Source organism: Schistocerca americana, chromosome 1 (genome assembly GCF_021461395.2).
Source record: "Schistocerca americana isolate TAMUIC-IGC-003095 chromosome 1, iqSchAmer2.1, whole genome shotgun sequence".
Classification (NCBI taxonomy): domain Eukaryota; kingdom Metazoa; phylum Arthropoda; class Insecta; order Orthoptera; family Acrididae; genus Schistocerca; species Schistocerca americana.
In genome coordinates, this window is record NC_060119.1 from 211,209,515 (window position 1) to 211,230,912 (window position 21,398).

The 21,398-nt window shown below is 38.0% G+C and overlaps 1 protein-coding gene across 1 annotated transcript in view; it reads left to right on the forward strand.

Moving 5' to 3' along the window:
- LOC124601143 (tubulin polyglutamylase TTLL5) overlaps positions 1 to 21,398 on the forward strand; it is a 222,750-nt gene that overhangs the window by 121,570 nt on the left and 79,782 nt on the right. The window contains exons 4-6 of the mRNA XM_047136224.1: positions 7,958 to 8,064; positions 13,708 to 13,921; positions 14,119 to 14,375. Coding sequence (XP_046992180.1) covers positions 7,958 to 8,064; positions 13,708 to 13,921; positions 14,119 to 14,375 — 578 coding nt within the window. The remainder of the gene's footprint in view (positions 1 to 7,957; positions 8,065 to 13,707; positions 13,922 to 14,118; positions 14,376 to 21,398) is intronic.

Genomic DNA, 21,398 nt, shown 5'->3' on the forward strand with positions numbered 1-21,398 from the left:
GCTTCATCTCCTGGTACGTACTCCAGCCTACATCCTTCTGAACCTGTTTAGTGTATTCATCTCTTGGTCTCCCTCCACAATTTTTACCCTCCATGCTGCCCTCCAATACTAAATTGGTGATCCCTTGATGCCTCAGAACATGTCCTACCAAATGATCCCTTCTTCTAGTAAAGTTGTGCCACAAACTCCTACTCTCCCCAATTCTATTCAGTACCTCCTCATTAGTTATGTGATCTACCGATCTGATCTTCAGAATTCTTCTGTAGCACCACATTTCGGAAACTTCTATTCTCTTCTTGTCCAAACTATTTATCGTCCATGTTTCACTTCCATACATGGCTACACTCCATACAAATACTTTCAGAAATGACTTCCTGACACTTAAATCTATACTCGATGTTAACAAATTTCTATTCTTCAGAAACGCTTTCCTTGCCGTTGCCAGTCTACATTTTATATCCTCTCTACTTCGACCATCATCAGTTATTTTGCTCCCCAAGTAGCAAAACTCCTTTACTACTTTAAGCGTCTCGTTTCCTAATCTAATTCCCTCAGCATCACCCGATTTAATTCAACTACATTGCATTATCCTCTTTTGCTTTTGTTGATGTTCATCTTATGTCCTCCTTTCAAGACGCTGTCCATTCTGTTCAAGTGCTCTTCCAAGTCCTTTACTGTCTGACAGAATTACAGTGTCATCGGTGAACCTTAAAGTTTTTATTTCTTCTCCATGGATTTTAATACCTACTCCGAATTTTTCTTTTGTTTCCTTCACTGCTTGCTCAATATACAGATTGAATAACATCGGGGAGAGGCTACACCCCTGCCTCACTCCCTTCCCAACCACTGCTTCCCTTTCATGCCCCTAGACTCTTATAACTGCCATCTGGTTTCTGTACAAATTGTAAATAGCCTTTCGCTCCCTGTATTTTACCCCTGCCACCTCCAGAATTTGAAAGAGAGTATTCCAGTCAACATTGTCAAAAGCTTTCTCTAAGTCTACAAATGCTAGAAACGTAGGTTTGCCTTTTCTTAATCTAGCTTCTAAGATAAGTCTTAGGGTCAATATTGCCTCACGTGTTCCAACATTTCTATGGAATCCAAACTGATCTTCTCTAAGGTCGGCCCCTACCAGTTTTTCCATTCGTCTGTAAAGAATTCGCGTTAGTATTTTGCAGCCGTGGCTTATTAAAATGGTAGTTCGGTAATTTCACATCTGTCAACACCTGCTTTCTTTGGGATTGGAATTATTATATTCTTCTTGAAGTCTGAGGGTATTTCGTCTGTCTCATACATTTTGCTCACCAGATGGTACAGATTTGTCAGGACTGGCTCTCCCAAGGCTGTCAGTAGTTCTAATGGAATGTTGTCTACTCCCGGGGCCTTATTTAGACTTAGGACTTTCAGTGCTCTGTCAAACTCTTCACGCAGTATCATATCTCACATTTCATCTTCACCTACATCCTCTTCCATGTCCATAATATTGTCCTCAAGTACATCGCCCTTGTATAGACCCTCTATATACTCCTTCCACCCTTCTGCTTTCCCTTCTTTGCTTAGAACTGGGTTTCCATCTGAGCTCTTGATGTTCATGCAAGTGGTTCTCTTGTCTCCAAAGGTCTCTTTAATTTTCCTGTAGGCAGTATCTATCTTACCCCTAGAGATATGTGCCTCTACATCCTTACATTTGTCCTCTAGCCATCCCTGCTTAGCCATTTTGCACTTCCTGTCAATCTCATTTTTGAGACATTTGTATTCCTTTTTGCCTGCTTCGTTTACTGCATTTTTATATTTTCTCCTTTCATCAGTTAAATTCAATAGTTCGTCTGTTACCCAAGGATTTCTATTACTCCTCGTCTTTTTACCTAATTGATCCTCTGCTGCCTTCACTACTTCATCCCTCAAAGCTACCCATTCTTCTTCTCCTGTATTTCTTTCCCCCATTCTTGTCAATTGTTCCCTTATGCTCTCCCTGAAACTCTGTACAACCTCTGGTTTAGTCAGTTTATCCAGGTCCCATCTCCTTAAATTCCCACCTTTTTGCAGTTTCTTCAGTTTTAATCTACAGTTCATAACCAACAGATTGTGGTCAGAGTCCACATCTGCCCCTGGAAATGTCTTTCCCTGGATACATTCTGTCCAAAAACTGTTGTACATTAATTCCAGAGTGTGGAGGTTAACCATCATGTTGGAACAATATCCTCTGACAAACATGCAGTGGAACGTCTTCCAGGGCACCAGGCAGATAGTTTGAGAGGAATGCATGATACCTTTATGCAGTTGACTGATCAGGCAACATGCAGGGGCCAAACACCTGTCGCCCAGTTTTCCAGCCCAGATGTTGATACCAAAGTGAACTTGATATCCACAGTGGCGGGTGATGTGCAGGTTAATCTCACACTAATGGTGGGCATTGTGCATATTGAAGACAGCCTCACGAGCAAATGCTGCTTTATCTGACCATTTTACGGTGTTCATGAAGTCATTGTTGGCTTCTTGTTGTTGTTGGAACCATTCACACAATTGCATCCACTGATGGCAATTTGCAGGTGTTGTGTGCAAGCATAATGATAGGGGTGCAGCCCATGCTTGTGCAGCACATTAATGACTCTGGGTTGTGAGACACACATCTGCCTTGCTATTCTACGTGCACTTCACTTAGGTTCTTGGTGTACGACCGCCAGAATAGCTTTCCTCGGTAGCTGGAGTACGGTGAGTCCATGGACGACTTCTGTCATGTGATGGTGCAAGGAGAGGACCTGACTCCTGAAGGCACAGCTCCAGACGACAAAATGCATTTTTGTCTGGATGGCGTCGAGGAGTATATCTAGCAGCATATTCACAAGTGGCAATGCCAGCCCAGTTATCAGATGCACCAAGGAACAGAAGCATATCCACTTATTCATCATTTGTGTATGACATACATCTGGCACACTGGTTTAGAGGTTTACAGTGAGAGAATTCAATATGTGTATGCATGTACATTGGAGTCTGTCGCTGGCACTTTACTCTGCTCACAACTAGTGCCTTGTCTGGTGGACAGTTCATACAGTATAAATACACCGTCAGTCCTGCGCACTGTTCCACCTAATCCGCGTTATCCCTCTGATAGATATTGTTCTGCATAATTCATCCCGACACCGCTAATTGTGAAATATTCAGTTTCGAATTACACTGCTCCCCTAATGCTAATAGGCATGATGTTTCCACAATGATGATGATGATGATGATGATGATGATGATGATACTAAACAGTGTGCGGTTACCAGACTCAGTGTTTCAATGTTGAAAGGCATTGTTAGTAGCATCATGGTGATAACACATACAAATAGTAACAGAGTTTGGACATTATTCGCAAAAAAACGTTCTAGTCCTACCTAATGAAATGTAATGGACCTGAATGAGGCAAGAGTGTTAGTTGGTACTAATCTATGGGCCCATTGGAGGAGTATAAAGAAAACAGGTTTCGCATCTAGTAGGTGAAGTGATGCGAATAAGTTCACACCCACGACTTGGAAAGGGCTTCTTTCAATGCTGACCAATCTTCCAGTTCCACGATTGTAGTATGTAAGCGCAAATGTTTTCTAGAGTACCCACTGCAATCGCTGTTGACGATTAATGCCAGATACCGTACCACCTGGAATACATGTACCAAATAAAAAACATATGCCTTAACCCAGGATCGAACCATCAACCTCCTGCATACCGTCCAAAAACTCTATCCACTCCACCAACTGTTCAGCACGAATAGTATGTGCTGGCAGAGGTAGTTACCATACATGTGGTTACAGTGTTGTCAGATTGCCATTCTTTAACACCCTTTTTCTGCCAGGTGTACTCACTGGAGGAAATTTTGTGACAGGCATTTTTTTATTTCTGGCATGTGAGGAGTCGCGCTGTGAAGCCAGAGTGCGCAAATTTCACTTCGCCCTGTATACACCTATATAGGTTTCACTGGTAGGAAGAGTATTATACATACTCATATATAGATTTCTCTGGTAGAACTATTCATGTCTACAGGTTGGAGTAGCCAAGTGTTCAGCAACAAAGCTGAACAGTTGAAAAAATGATATAGAGGCTTTGAACTTATTTCATAAATTAGTCACATGTTTGGAAAATAAGAACATTCCAGAGGAGAGTCGTCTGTTGCAAGGAAAGAAATAAGTTTACATCAGTACTGAGTGAGGAAATTTGAAAATAGAAAAAGAGATAGAATTTATTAACAAATTAGGAACAGAGTAGGAAAATTTTCAGGTAAAATTTAGTGTTGTAATTAATGAAAAATGAGAGCAATGAGAAACCTTATGCTGACACATAAAAGAAATAGAAAATACAGGGTGAGCTCAGAGTCTTGCCCTGTTTGCAACAATTTATTACAGAATAACTGTTTGACATAATAATTTACATTTGATGCCGTTTCATAGGTTAGTGTTACTAGTATTTTTTATTAAGACCACTTACAATAGTAAACCTCAACGTGTGCTCCCTTGGTAGCCCGGAGAATGTTGATGCAGTATTCCAGTTCCTGCCAGGTGTTACGTAACGTGTTCTGTCACAGTATCCTAGCCTTCAATTCATAGACGTCAGCAACAGAGACTCTGTCCTTGATATAGCCCCAGAAAAAAAGGTCATGGGGCGTAATGTCTGGAGAGTGGGGTGGCAGCAGTGGTGGTGGCAGCAGCAGTGGAGACCTAATGTCCTCAATTATTTGTTGGCTACCTTTGTCTCATTATTCTTACACAGTGCCTTCTAGTACAATGGAAGTTCCCTAAAGTCTTAACACATGTCGTATCATATTGTACCTTTTTCTTGATGTTTTCCATAATTTCTATCCTCATCAACTGCGCAGAGAACTCCCTTTATTTCTTATCACACCACTTAATTTTCAGCACCCTTAAGTAGCACATCATCTCAGACTTAATCTGTCTGTCTTGAAATCCTAAACAGTCCGTGATCCACTTTCATGCAATGTTGTGCTCCAAACGTACACTTCCAGAAATTTCTTCCTCAAATCAAGCAAAAATTTTCTGTCCAGGAATCCCCTCTTTGCCCATACTTGTCTGCTTTTTATGTTGTGTTTACTTCATCTACTTCGCAGCCCCCAATTTTGGTGTTAATTTTATTGCTAGTCACATTTCCAGTATCCTTGTCAGTTTCATCTTTTATTTGGTTTTTCTCTCGGTCCATATTCTGTGCTCTTCTCAACTGTTCAGTAAATGTACCCATTCTTCTTCACCTCCACTGATGATAGCAGTATCATCAACAAATCTTATCATTGATATTTTTCCACCTCGTATTGTATTCTGTGTAGTCAGTCATTTGCATACTTAGTGGTCTAGTTTGGCAAAGCAGAATCGGCAGGTGACTGTGGCCCTAAAGTAAGAACCATTTCTGCATTTGCTTGAAGTAATTCAGAGAAACAAGAAAACCTAAGCCGGGACGGCTGATAGGGTATTAGAACCTGCAGAGTACAAGGTCAATCTGCTAAAACCAGCACAGCCTAGCTTGGTATATCCTTAGTGTACAATGCTGTTTTGTTTGTACAAGGTCTGTTCAAAAAATTCTGGAACTTTGTCCACAAAATTTTTCAACACTTACCCCTTAACATAACTGTGCTTGGTCTCCTTTGAAATACTCTCCTCCCCAATTGATACACCACTCCCAATGTGGTATCCACTTCTGTAAATAGTCTCAGTACGCCTCTCCCTATCTGCAAATTTTCTTTTATTTCATCTGTCATTGCAAATCTTCATCCTTTCAATGGGTTTTTCAACTTTGGAAATAAAAAGTACACAGGAGCCAGGTATGGAGAGTATGGAGGATAATTCAGCACAGTTATTTCATTCTTTGTGCAGTAGTCACGCACCAGTAGGGAATGAATGTGCGGGTGTGTTATTGTGATGTAAGAGCCATGAATTGTCTCACCTCATTTCAGACCATTTCATTCACATTTTCTTGCAGGCATCATAACATGTCCCGATAGTACCATCGATTTACAGTTTATCCTTGTGGCACAAATTCATGATTAACTAATCCTTCAAAGTCAAAGAAAACTATCAGCATGGCTTTGACAGTTGACCTGATCTGACGAACTTTTTTTGGTCTTGGAGGACTTTCCACACCCATTGTGAAGACTGAACCTTGGTCTTAACATCATAACTGTAGACCCACATCTCATCAGAGTTATGATTCTCTTAAGGAACATGGTGTTCTCATTTGTGCGATCCAAAAGCTCGTCACAGATTTGTGAGGCGAAGGTCTCTCTGGTCTTGACTCATGAGTCATGGAACTAACTTGGTTGCAACACAATACATTCCAAGATGCTGTGTCAGGATTTCAGGACATAATCCAACTGAAATGTTAGATTCCTCTGCAGTCTTTCGGACAGTTAGTCTTTGATTGGCACGCACAATTTCGTGGATGTTCCTGACATGGGTGTTTGATGATAGACGTTGAAGGGTATACTGAATGAGGGTCATCATTACCTTCTGTCTGGCCACTTTTAAACCATGTGAACCATTCGTAACACGGAGTATGGCTGAAGCACTCATCACCGTAGGCTTCCTGCATCATTTGGTGTCTCTCTGTAGAGGTCTTCTTGAGTTTCGCACAAAATTTAATGCAGACGTGTTGATCCTCTAATTCTGCCATCTCGAAATTCGCTAACTGTCAGACACAACATTCTACTCAATACAGCACTGAACAATAACAAACAGACATACAACAATGAAACTTCTGGCAGTTACATGTTAAACACACGTGTGTGCTGGGATGCCAACAGCATTTTTGCTCCAACACACTATTTGTGTGAAATCATGGATGTTCGGGAATTTTTGGAGCAGACATCATACATTATTGCAAAGAAGTAACGTGCTAACTTGTTAATGTTTTTTAACAACCATCACTTCACATGCTATAAACTGACATAAGCACCACGATGATGTCGAGTCTCCATTTTGTGTGCTGCAGCTTCTCTGTTTCCCTCCCTGGTGAACTGAGTCAGTATCTTTCCATAGTGTTTGTGAGGTTGAATTCAGAAAGATAATAGGGTGTTACCATTGTCTCTTGCAGAGCATTTGTTTATAATTTATCAGAAGAAAGAAAAAAAACGAGTATTATAGCTGATTTAAAAGTTTGTGAAATGCCAGAGGTGTTTTATTGTTGTCTACTCGTTGCTCATATAACACAAAGTAATCTTTCACTATGCAGAATGTATTACTAAACGGGTACTTTTTAAGTGCAATTTTAAATCTGTTTTAATAATCTCTTTAAGCTCCTTAGACAGTTTATTGTATAATTATGTTCCTTGAATTTTATGTTAATTCTTTCTTGTCAAATCAAACGATGGAAAATCAAGGATGGAATAATGACAATGTTATGAAAGGGTTAGATTGCTACTCATCAACTCAGAGATGCTGAGTTGCAGATAAGCACAAAAAAAAAAAAAATAATTGCAGACAAGTAAGGTTTTGATGAACACATGACCACTGTCTCTGGCATTATTTGAGAGTCTTTTTGTTGTGCCTATCTGCAACTCGTTATCTCCACTTTATGGTGAATAGCAATCTAACCTTCTCATAATACTTTCTTGTTAGATGTAAGTTTAGTGTATATTTTGTATTGTAGCTATGAACACAGCTGTTTTTTTCTCTCCTTCAATAATTAGCATTGTTCTGTCTTTTATGTGAACATCTGATCAGTAAGTGAAGTGACAATTTGTAGCTAAGTTTTGAACATATCTTTACAGAGCCTGTGTACTACTTTTAAGTATTATACTCCTGGAAGTTTTCATAGTTTGAAAAGTGTGACGGAACCTTAAAGATTTCATCTGCAAAATTTCGTGAAAACAGGAGAACCCAGACTTTGGCTTCTGAATGTACTTAACACATTAAATGAGTGTGAATTAGTTGCGTTTTTAAGAAAGATGAGTTTATTTCATTTTTCAAATAATTTACAGGTTCACAACAGTATTCCAGATTTCAATTTATTATGGACAGGTGTGCATCCAAAACCACATGTTCTGAAAGATTTGACAGCGTATCAACGAGTTAATCATTTTCCAAGGTAAAAGTGCATTTTCATGAGTATCTGTTGATGAACATAGAAAATGTTGTATATTTGCTTCTTAACTTTTGTAAGGTTACCTGTAGTCAAGTCTCTTACATTTCACATCTTTACAGTATTTAATTCTGTGATTAATCTATAATGCAAATGGATAGATAAAAAAACCTTCTCACCAAGAAGCGGAAGAAGAACACGTATGGAAAGATATTGAAATTTGTAGGCTTTTGGAGCCAGTGGCTGCTGCTCCTGGCAGAAGGGTTGAATGGGAAGGAAGAGGAGTGAAGGATAAGGACTTGGGAGGTCTAGGAAATGTGGAAAATTTGGAAAAGTCACCTGGAACCATGGGTCAAAACTTAACTGATTAGATGAGATGAGGAGGGAAGACTGATTGTTGGGGACTGCACTGAACGACATTTGAAAACATGAACGCTCAAAGGTGGAAGATAGTGTAATATGCAAGACAGAGATAGTAGAGTAATATGCAAGACAGAGATTAGTAGAGTGATATGCAAGACAGAGATTAGTAGAGTAATATGCAAGACAGAGATTAGTAGAGTGATATGCAAGACAGAGATTAGTAGAGTGATATGCAAGACAGAGATTAGTAGAGTGATATGCAAGACAGAGATTAGTAGAGTAATATGCAAGACAGAGATTAGTAGAGTAATATGCAAGACAGAGATTAGTAGAGTAATATGCAAGACAGAGATTAGTAGAGTAATATGCAAGACAGAGATTAGTAGAGTAATATGCAAGACAGAGATTAGTGAGAAAACATCACACATGAGTTAATAAGAGCAGAAAGGTAAGTGCATTGTATGTGGTGAAGATGGGGAATGGGAAAAAATATACTGGTCAGAAAATGAGATACAGGAAATGAACAGGATGTGAAGAAAGTAATAGTTAACAATTAATTAAGGCCAGTTGGGTGGCGAGAACTGAGGACGTGTTGTAATGCCAGTTTTCATTTGTGGAGTTAGGAGAAGCTGGTGTCTGCGGGAAGAATCAAGATGACACCTGTGGTGAAACAGGTACTGAGGTCATGACTGCCATATTGTAGAGCATGTTCTGCAACAGGATACTTTGTGTTGCCAGTATACACCCTCTGCCTGTGCCCATTCACCCTTTGATAACTGGGTAGTAGTATTACCAATGTGAAAGACCGAACAGTGTTTACATAAAAGCTGGTACATGACATATGTTGTTTCACAGATGGCTCTCCATTTGATAGTATATGTTTTATCAGTTATAGAGTTGGTACAGGTGCTGATAGGAGGGCGTAGGGCAAGACTTACAGTGGGGACAGTCGTGGAGGCAGGAGCCACAGGGTGCAGAAGCAGCAGAAGGTCTGACAAGGATATTGTGGGGATTGGGAGGGTGGCAATAGGCAATTCTAGGTGTGGTGGGAAAAATGTTGGAGTCTGCATCTGCACAAATATGTTTGCCTCAAATGCAAACACTATATGAGAGTGAATGTTTGAGATGAGAAGGATGTCAGCCATCAGAGTGTTGTTGTTGTTGATTGTTAGTAGTTTATATGTGAACAGAACTGTGTAGCTGATCCTGAAGTGTTTCAAGTTGGCTTGGGCTGTGTGGTGGTTTGTTATAATTCACCTCATACACAAAATGTGTAAATAAGTTGCCACCTGAACACAGTGAATGTTGCTTACTGAATATTCGATTGCCATTAAATATTATTAATAAGGTTCCAGCTAGTCTATGCCCTGAATCTGTGTGCCTTCTTCCTCCATCTTGGCTCACACTTTGCCTGCTTAAAGGCTGCAGATAAAACTGCTGAAAGTTAACTTATCATTCTCATTCAATCCACCACATAAGTAAGAAGTGATATTCAATACACTTTCTTATATTATCTTCAAAATTACAACTCGGTGCATGATAAGTTAGGACAGGTACCAGCTCGTATACTGCCTTTGTACTGTGTACATAACAAATTTGATATGGAGCTTAATAATTAACAATTACAATACATTTATTATCGTTGAAAGTTCACATCCTTGGGTTTCATGGTGCTCTTTCTTTCGCACCGTCTGCTCCATGGAACTCCTATCTCTGCTTCAGCAGGTAGGGTCATCTGACTGCTACTCACTTCCACACAGTCACTGGATCATTAGCTCTGGTATGAGCATCTATGATTTAAAACACCTCCCAACAGTGGGGTGTTCTCCATTTATCAACTACTGTCACAGCATCTTTTCTCTGACAAATGTATTTAAGGACGTGTTAACTCTCATTCAAGGAATGCAATGAATCACTACAGCCCTCATTGAAGATGAGATTAACATTAAGGAAAGTGCATGGGTTTCAGGATAGGACCATGTGAAATTTAATTAGTGCATGAACTCTCCTCATTTCCTACACCTCACCAGCCTTTTCCCTTCATCATTATTCCTTCCTCTTCAGCCCTTCTGCCAGAAGGAGCCACTGGTTTCAAAAGTGTGCAAATTTCAGTATCTTTATATGTGCATTCTCCTGCCACTGCTTGGTAAGTGGACTTTGTTTCTACCTGTTGGATTACATTGCATTTTCAAATATTGATTATTTTCAGTGTTTAACACATTGACTGCCACGTGAGTTAAGTATAACTAACAGGAAGTGGTTTCTTCGGGCCACGTGAAGTAAATACAACTTGCAGACATTTTTCCATTTAAAGCTCTGTGGTGCAGTTGTAACTCACAGAAGCATGCTGTGACTCTGTGTTATTGTAGGTTATGGCCCCAGTAACAAATCATGTTTGTGGCCTACGGTTTTTGAGAGCTCAAGAGTAGTTATTGACATTTGAATTCATGAATTACATATAACTCACATGGCCCGCTTATATTGGACTTTTCTTATTATTATTATTATTTATTTATTATTTAGTTTGACATATTACTTACACTGTAGAGTTCAAATCACATACATTATTCAACTCTAATTGCAACAACAATGAAACTGAAAAATTTGGGTCATTCCACTTTGTTTCTCAAACACCTGTATGCACTGTGCTTTATCAAAAAACACTGTGCAAAAAGATGAGTCACAATTCTTACATTTCCATGCAGTTTGTTCGCATTTTTTGACAACTTGCTCTCGTCCAAATTCATTCTTCATTTTTTCGTAGCACACTGTACGCCTACGTCTGGCTGCTCCCATGTTCACAAGTGCACAATCTGCAGGTAACGCGGTGGCTTTGGTAAAATATGTCTCGGGCTCATCGGCATCTACTTTATGGAGTAGCCTGTCACTTCCTCTTTGAACTCTGTGATTGAGATCTTCTAGTTGTTGATGTATCGGTAAATCACATGAGCGTTTACCAGTGCTGACCCTGTCAACAATTCAATTGCAAGCTTCCTGTACCACCTTAGACAATGCAAGTATGACTTCATTTGGTCAGGAAGATCTGTAAAAGACTTTGACTGATTATAGTCAATTATCATTGCTGGTTTTTTTCTTTGTGCCCTTCCTGGTTTGAACTGCTTCTTCTTCTTCTTCTTCTTCTTCGTCTCATGCAGACTTCTTTCCATGGCACAACTGCACATTGAAATCTCTGCAGTAATTTATCAATAAGAGGTTGAATTTTGAATAAGTGGTTTCCCGGTGGGCACTGGTTGTTGTTATAAAAATGCCACATACGTAAAAGCAGTTCAAATTAATTGCGTGACATACCATTTTTTACATCATTGTGATAGAGCATATTTCTTGACCAATAAATTGGAATCCTTGGTTTTACATTTAATGACATCAATCACAAAAATCCTAAAAATTGTTCCATTTCAGTCCACTTTTTCAGTCGTGAATTAATAGTTACTAAATGACTTTCTACAGCTTGTTTTGCAAACAAATTAGTTTGTTGAGTCATATATTCTAAAATTTCATCAGTTACCAAATATTTGAAGAAATCGTATGGTGTCTTGCCTTTGAGAGTTAGTGCGACAGAAGCATTTACACCAGAACTGGAATAAATAAATGTAAAGATTTTCATATTTTTACCCATAACTGGCTCCCAGACAATCTCATTAGAATTTGTTCTAAGAGTGTTGCCCTCATCTTCAGAACTTCCTGATGTTACACGTACTTCAACTGAACCTGAATCAACTGCAGTAGTTATAGCACTAACATGGTTAGAGGTGCTTTGTTGCCTGGTTTTTACTGCTGTGAAGTCTGGTTCTTTGACTGAATGTGGACATAAAACTCTTCTTCCTACCTTCACTGGTGTGATTCCATCATCAGAACTTCCAGTTTCACTTCCAGTCTCCTCTGGTAAAAATTCATCTGAGCTATCACCAAATAAAGACACAGAATCTTCATCATTTATGTCCATAACTTCATCTAAAAGCTGCTGTGCATGCCTTTGTTCATCTTCATAACTTCTAAGAGACATTTTCTTCTGCCACAGTATCACTTTGTTACAGAGAAAACAACACTGAGTAAAGACTGTAGCAACAATGCAGGAAAGCAATAATGGAACTTACACAAATCATGCTGTGGAAAGAAAAACTGACAGGAGTACAAACCTAAAATTATTAGCAATGTAGCAAATGTAACTCTCACAAAAAATTAAAAAAGGGTACTAAAATGCCAAATTTTCACTTTATTTGCACTTAACAAGTTTACTTGGAGCAAACTAAGGCAGGATATTGAAAAAAAGTAAATGGCCCCAAGGGGTCAGTAACCCAACTATACCATGGCACTCAGTGTGTTAAACTATGATTTTTTTTTTTTTTTTTACAAAATAATCATTTAAAATTCCTACATTATTTTTCATATAAATAAATATCTCAGTGTCTTTTGATAAGCACAGTAACTGCAATGAATTAAAATTTTTTAGACATTGCCAGAAAAATTTCTTAGACATTTTCAGATGATATTGCTAAAATTTTATGTTATTTAAAAAAAGCCAAGGGCATATCCAGCAAGGACAGCTGAACCCACATCCTGTCTCCCCACATTAACGAATGTATCAGTTAAATATCAGGTTGAAGTACGTCAGAAAATGTGATGGATATTGACTAGCGTTAAGTGAACCAAGAGCCCTTTGTCATGAAAACTCAAAAGTATACCATAATTCATCACGAAATGAGCTCGACCCTCCCCTCCTGCCCCTTCCCTTCCCCCTACTCATGTCAGAATCCTTGTACACTCTTGAAATAATTACCTGCTGTTCATTTTGGATTTTAACTGCTGATTGAAGACTGCAACACAACAGTGTCAAAGCACAATATTTAGTGTGCAAATGCTTATTGGCAACACCCTGTGAGCAACACATTCCGCAGGAACACTATTAAATTAGTATATCCAGTGAGCTGCTGAGTCCGTAGTTACCAAGTAGAGGACATATACCATCCTTTTTTTATGTCATCTGTAGTGAGTGTTATCAGCAAGACCCAAACATTCGAACTCATGTTACTGAATAGGGGGAGGCAGTCAGATGTAGAAGCTGGGTGATGAAGGGACTGTTTAGTTTATATACTGAAAAAATGATTGTATAGTGAGTGAGTGAGTGTGTGTGTGTGTGTGTGTGTGTGTGTGTGTGTGTAGAACATAGTGCACTCAGTAACTGTAAACATTTTAAATACTTTTAAACAGTTCCTTGAAAGCACACACACATTCTAAATGAATGAGAGCGAATTTTCTCTCTTATAGGTCTTTTGAACTGACACGTAAGGATCGGTTGTGCAAGAATGTAGAGAAGATGCAGATGCTGAAGGGGGCAAAACATTTTGATTTTATCCCACAGACCTTTGTGATGCCAGCAGAATATCGCGAGTTATGTTCAAGTCACCACCGAAACAAAGGTCCATGGATAGTAAAGCCAGTTGCCTCATCACGTGGCCGTGGTATCTACATTGTTAATAGTGTGAGCATTACTCTCTCGACACATCATGTATATTTTTTGTTGAGTAACATTAACAAGTGCTAACATCTGAACAGCTGAGTCTATATTTCAAACACTAGATATTGAAGACAATGCCTAAATTTACTTGAGCCTTATTCAAGTCAAAGAAATTAACCGTCTTACTAATGCAATTCCTGAAATGAATCTTCTGATTTCAGCCAGAACAGGTGCCTTTAGAAGAAACAGTAGTTGTTGCAAAATACATTGACAATCCTTTGCTGGTTGATGGACACAAATGTGATTTGCGACTCTACGTTGTTGTTACATCGTATGATCCCTTACTTGTCTATTTATATGAAGAGGGTCTGGTACGCTTTGCTACTGTGAAATATGACTCAGGTGGCAAACACCTATGGAATCCATGCATGCACCTCTGCAACTACAGTATCAACAAATATCACTCTGATTATGTTAAGTAAGTGCTACTTCTAATCATCTAATATTTACCATACCTAAGTATGTCTGTTTTTGTGTTGCTAGTTCTGAAAGTGTGCTAGTGTTACATTTATATGCCTAAATGACTGATCCAGTTAGTAAGAAGAGTGGGTTTCAAATGTAATTTGTTTGATGGCTTAAGAACAGGTCAGTGATAGAAAAAATTGTCAATTCCAAAATACTGGAAATGTTCCTGAGTGATAGATGGTAAGGAATAAATTTTTATCCCAGCATTAGTCAGTGTCCCATGTGTAAATTTTTCATACAGCATCTTAGATTTAATTGAAGAAACTATTTTTTATCATAGAAATTCTTGAGTTGCCTCTCAACATGTTGAATGCTGGATTAATTTTGTTCAGTTTTTGTCACAAAACTGATATGCCCTGTTTGTTCCTTTTTCCTCCACACTGTTTATGTATGTTGGAATTTCTGTAGTACAGTTTTGAACTCATTATTTTCCAGTTTGCTACTGTGTTTTCCAAGTTTTCTATTGCATTGTAATCTGTCTCTTACTTGTTACCTGAGACCATGTTTGTATCAAAAATTTTATTAGCTGTCTGTGTAAGACGGCGAATAAAGTTTATATGAGATTGTGCTGGGACCAATAGGTTTTTCATTTATGAGGTCCCTTTACATTATTTGCATTGCAGTAGCTGGTCATATGAAGCCTATTGGACAAAATTTTCCTGTAAGGGATCAGAACATTGTCACTGTCTCCTGTCTGAAGACTGTTTTAATGTAGCTCATCACATTACTTTATCCTGCATGAGCATCTCCATCTGTGCATAACTGCTGCAGTCTACATTCGTTTGAGTCTGCTTACTGTATTCATCCTAGGTCTTCCACATTTTTTTACCCCCAACACTTACCCTATTACTAAACTGACAATTGAGTCATGTTTCAGAATGTATCTATCAACTGAGAATATTTTAGTAATTTGGAGCCATAAAACTGTTTTCCCCAATTTGATTCAGCAGCTTTTCATTACTTATTCTCTCTGTTGTTCTTATCTTCAGCTTTCTTCTGTAGTGTCACATTTCAATAGGTTGTATTCTCCTGTCTAAAATGCTCGTTGACCACATTTCACTTCCATACAAGGCTGTACTCCGTATACCTTTAGAAGAGACTTCCTAACACTGAAATTGATATTAGATGTTAACAAATTCCTCATTTTTCAGAAATGCTTGTCTTGCTACTGCAAGTTTGCTTTGTATATCCTGTCTCCTCAGCGATCTTCAGTATTGTATCTGGCCAAATAGCAAAATGTATCTACTGTATTACTCTTAGTGGGTCACTCTGCAGCTCATGGTCTAGTGGTTAGCATTACTGCCTCGAGATTGTGGGATTTTGATCTTGATTCCTTGTCATATCAGGGAATTTCTTTGCTCAGAGATTGGGTGTTTGTGTTCTCATCATTTCATCTGGTATTCATTGACACAGAAGTTGCCAAAGTGGCATCAAATTGAAAGATGTGAAGTACACTGTCAAACAACGCCATACAGGATCTCCCGGCCAATAATGCCATGTGATCATTTCATTTCTTTTATTGCAGCATTTATTAATATAATTCCCTCAGTGTTGCATCATTTAATTTAAATACATTCCTTTTGTGTACCATTGGTTTACTTTTGTTGATATTCCTCTTTATAACCTGTAGTGAAGACACTATCCATTCTGTTAACCTGCTCTTCAAAGTCCTTTGCCAAATTTGACAGAGTTACGAGGTCATCGGCAAGCCTCAAAGCTTGCATTTCTTCTCCCTGAACTTTGGGGTAATTCCCTTTCCAATGTTCTTGGTTTCTTTTACTGCTTGCTCAGTGCACCAACTGAATAACATCGGTAACAGGCTACAACCCTTTTTCACTTCCTTCCCAACAACAGTGTGCCCTTCATGAACAACTGTTTAAGAACATCAGGGTAGTTTCTGTACAAGTTCTAGATAACTTGTAGCTCTAGTATTTTATTCATCCTCAGCAACTACAGTTGTATATATTGAAGTAATCAGCAACCAGTTGCATTAAAAAAAAAAATTCTTATCCGGTTCTATGAACCACATGACCACAGCATTTTGCTGTATGCATCTTACTGTTCACACTCAAAAATAATGTGACCGGTATAACTTTCTGAAAAGTGCCTGAAAGTTATTAACAAATTAAATTTCTTTTATGCAACTGATTGCTGATTATTTCGATATACAACCTTTTGCTTTCTGTAATTTATCACCTTCAAAATTTCAAATTATATGTTCCAGCCAACACAGTCAAAAGCATTTTTCCAAGCCTGCAACTGCTGTAAATGTGTCTTTGGCTTTCTTTACCCTATCTCCTAAAGTAAGTCATAGGACCAATATTGCCATATGTGTTGTTACATTTCCTTGCAGCCAAAACTACTCTTCCCTGAAGTTGGCTTTTTCAAGGTGTTCCTTCCATCTGTAAATAATTCATGATGGTATTTTACATGTGTGACGTACTAAACTGATGGTTCAGCGATACACCGACCCCCAACTCTTTTTGAGAATTGGTATTATTACATTTTTGTTTAAGTCTGAGGCAGTTTTGCCTGTTTCATATATCTTGGAGACTAGGTAAACGGTATTTCCGCAAATCCGAATAATTCTGAAGGTAGGTCGTATACTCCAGGGGCTTTCTTTCAGATTACATCTCTCTCAAATTCTTCTGCAGTATTGTATCTCCCATCTCATCTACTACCTGCTCCATTTATGCAGAGTATCCTTCTCATAAGGGACCTTAGGAAAAGTGTTATACAAAATCTTGATTAAAAAGAGGACATGAAATGAAATTTGTCTATGGCATACCTTTACGGCTGAGAAATGAAGGTACTTTACAAGGGGTGCTAAATGACCTTCCCCCACCTGCATACGTAGTTCAATATGGCACTGCATGTATGTGATTAATGTTGCCAGAGTACTAAATTTCATAGTGGATGTTCCTGTGCAACTTGTAGACATGGCAGCATTTGTGAAATGTGGCACTAGGATCTTCTGCAAGCTGTTTGTGGGTCTCATGTTTCAGTATAGCGTGGCTTATTGTTCATGGTGTTACAAGTGATTTTCTTCTTCCAGTGCTGTTTTATTCAAAGGACATATCAGTATTTCTTCATGAATGTATGAAACAGATGGATGACGAAGAACTAACACTTGGCTGGTACCAGCATAACGGGACAACATGCTGTTCATCTGAAGAGCTTATGACTGGTGGGATCATTTTTCCCTGACTGTGGTTTCCAAAGTATTATGGCCCCCATGGTCACTGACTTGATCTCCAAACTTTTTTGTGTGGTTCACCTTGAGGTATTGTGTGCAAGAACAAGCCATGCACAATCAAAGAGATGAGAACATTCACTGCAAAATCCAGGCAGTCATACCCAGGACTCTGGCAGTAACAATTGTGAATGTGCAGTGCATTGTTGAACTGTGTGTACAGGTGAAGGGAGATCATTTCCAGCACCTTTTGTAATGTACCTTCATTTCTCAACCATGAAGGCAGGTCATGTACAGACTTGGTTTCATGTATTCTTTCATCAAGATTTTTATAATATATCTCCCGGGTTTCCTTATGGCACACATTATCCTAATGCTTTAAAGTTTATTTCTTTTGTATAGTTCCTCTGTGTATTCCTCCCTCCTTTCTGCTTTCCCTTCTTTAGTAAGTACTTGCTTGTCATCAGATCTCGTGATACTCATACTGCTGATTCTCTTTTCTCCAAAGATCTTTTTCAAGTTTGTTGTAGGTAGCATCCATCTTTCCCCAATTATACACGCTTCTATGGGCTTAAATTTATGCTTTACCCATTCCTGCATAGCCATTTTGCATTTTTGCCTGTCTAATTTTTTAGAAGTTTGTATATGTTCGCCTGCTTTATTTGCTGCATTTTTATATTTTCTCCTTTGGTCAATCAGAACATGTTAGCTATTAATAATGCTAACATACTTCTTGCTCTGGCAAATTTTTGAGTAATTCAGTGCTCAACTGCTATTGTTACTTCTCCTTAATCAGTACTGATGTTTGTGCTTCAATTTCATGTTAACATTTTGTTAATGTGGTGATTGTTACCATGGTCTCCGGTTCAGTGTAAGAACAGGTAAATATAATTTGGGGATGTTTGGAGTAGCAGACAGCTCATTAATGAAGCTGGATTTTCTGCTGGTGAAATTATAATCAAGTGATGTGTATTATGGCCCATAAATTGGTGTCATGAGAGGAGAATCTTAATAATCCTCATTTCCACAGACTATATTTGTTCAGTGTTGACCACATCCAGAAATAATCACGTGGTGTAGTAGGTGTGTGGAGGTGGAGAATGCTGTTATTCAATGAACATTTATTACTAAGAACTGTTATGTTGAAGAAATATGTAGGGGGACTTTATACAGGCATGAAACTTGAAGACAAATTAATGAAAGGGAAGAGGAATGGAGTGAAGATGAGATAGTTGATGTGAATCTTAGATAATGGTTTGATAAAACACTGAGTGACATATGTCTAAACAAAGCATTCCTTCATAAATATTCAGATCCTTGAGAAAACCAGTGTTCACTAAACTGCTTCCCCTGGCATGCAGAATGAGACATACTAAATACCCTCAGAGAGAGAGAGAGAGAGAGAGAGAGAGATATATATATATATATAACACAAACACCAAAGGTGGAGGGTAATGACAAATTATAATCTACAGAAGAATGAAACAGCAGGTAGAAAGGACCTGAGGGATATAAATAGTTCTTGAGAAATTTAAGAACATGCGAGGCAATACTAACATTAAGACTACCTTAGAAAATACGATGAGGAAAGGTAGATCTACATTTGAAATATTTTTAGGTTTAGAGAAAGCTCATGACAGTGTTGACTTGAATACGTCATTTGAAATTCTGTATGCAATTTGTATAAAATACAGGAAGTGGAAGGTTATCTACAACTCATAAAAAACATACTTTAGCTATAAGAAACAAATCTATCGTGATTGTATACTACCAGACGTAAAATCCATCAAAATGTAAAATTTATTAATACAAACAAATCTTTTAGTTTGTAATTTATAAACTGACGTATTCAGAAGAATAATCTGTATGATGTCCTGAAACTGTATTATTTCTAGGGATTGTATTTGATTATTCGATGTTGAATAAATATTATTATTATTATTATTATTATTAAAGGCCATGAAAGGGTAGTAGTATTTAAAAAGGGAGTGAGAGAGGGTTGTAGCATATCCCCCTTGGTATTCAATCTGTGTGTGAATGAAACCAAACAAAAATTAGGAAAGGGCGTTAAAGTTCAGGGTAAGTAAACAAAAACTTAGAGGTGTGTCAAATTCTTTCAGATGAGAAAGAATAAAAGATCAGATAATGTCTTGATAAATGCAATGAAATTTTAAATGAAACAACAAGTTCACTGTTACCAGTCACCTTTGTGACAAAGGTGACTGGTAACAGTGAACTTGTTGTTTCATTTACTGTCAGTAACAGTCACGGTAAAGCCTAACCTAAAAATGTTCGCATTTAAAGGCAATGAAATTTACTCATATTAAATCAGGTGATTGTGAAAGTAATAGGTGAAATCTGTTATTTGGTGAGCAAAATATCTAATAAAGAGGATATAAAATTCCACCTGGCAGTAGCAAGAAAATTTCTGAAAAAGAGAAATTTATTAACATTAAAGAAATTTATTAACATTAAAGAAATTTATATCTGTTGGGAAATTATTTTTGGAGCGTAGCTTTGTGTAAAGTCAGATGTGGGTGATAATCACTGCAGACCAGAAAATAGCTTTTTAAATTTGGTACTGTTGAAGAATCCTGTTGAACAGATATATATAAGTACTGCTTTGAATTGGGGATAAAATTGTTTCCTGGGAGATCTAGACCATAATAAAGAGGGGGGGGGTGAATGTTAGTCATAGTTGTGGTCATCCTTAGCACCTCAAACTTTAATGCAGGCAAAAGGCTAATGAGGTAAACAAATATTGAAAAGTAATATTTGCATCATATACCTGTGTACATAGCACTTGATGAATCCTGACTTTGTGGTATAATGTTGGGCCTCATTCTGTTACACTCGTGATAGTACTATTTCTACTGAACACTAATGGAATACTGTCAAATTAAATCATGTGAGCTGAGGAAATTATATTAGGAAAAATTGCTAAGAGTTTAAGTACATAGTTCCATCACCCATCTGTCACTGTAGTAAATGAGAATAGAATGATATCCAGTTACAGTTAAAGATAATGGGAAGATCGTCAACTAGTTGAATTATTATGCATGTTAATGTGTCACCAGAGAAGAGTTTTGTAAATTATTGGCTAACTTAAGAAGTATAAAGTGGTATTAGTGTGAGGGAGCATTTTTGTTAAAAAATGTATCAGGTGGGATTCTTAGCAAACTAAGTATGCTAGTGAGAGAGAATGCTCTGTAATATGTGGATGACCTGTACAATGGAAGAAACATTCAAATTCACAAGGCTGTGATGGATGGTCACTGAAATATTATTGCTAATAGCAGTCTGAAAACAGTTTCATGATCAGAAGGGATAAAAATCCCAAAGACAAAGTAGTCCGGAGGATGCCACAAGTTGTTGTTAATCTCAATGAATTCATTCTATATGAAAGTTTTTTAAGGCTGGATTAACTTAAGTCTGCAGATGTCCTGTTATAGTGTGTATTGCTGCCTTGAGGGTGGTCTTTGCTCTAGAAGCCTAAATCTCTCACAGGCTCAACAAGTGCGATACCTTCCATAAGAAAGGCGCAAAGATTAAGGCACAAAGATTTGTAGCAGTAGTAATTTCTGGTCATGTTGAGCTCAAACTGTGATGCTGTCATTGATAAAAGTGTAGGAGATTATTTATATTTATAAATAACAGGTGTGTGTGTGTGTGTGTGTGTGTGTGCAATAACAGAAAAAATGGTGGGGACTTTATAAGTCCCCACCATGTTTTTTTCTGTTATTTGTGAATGCTAATCTTAGGAACTACAGTGAGGATTTTGAC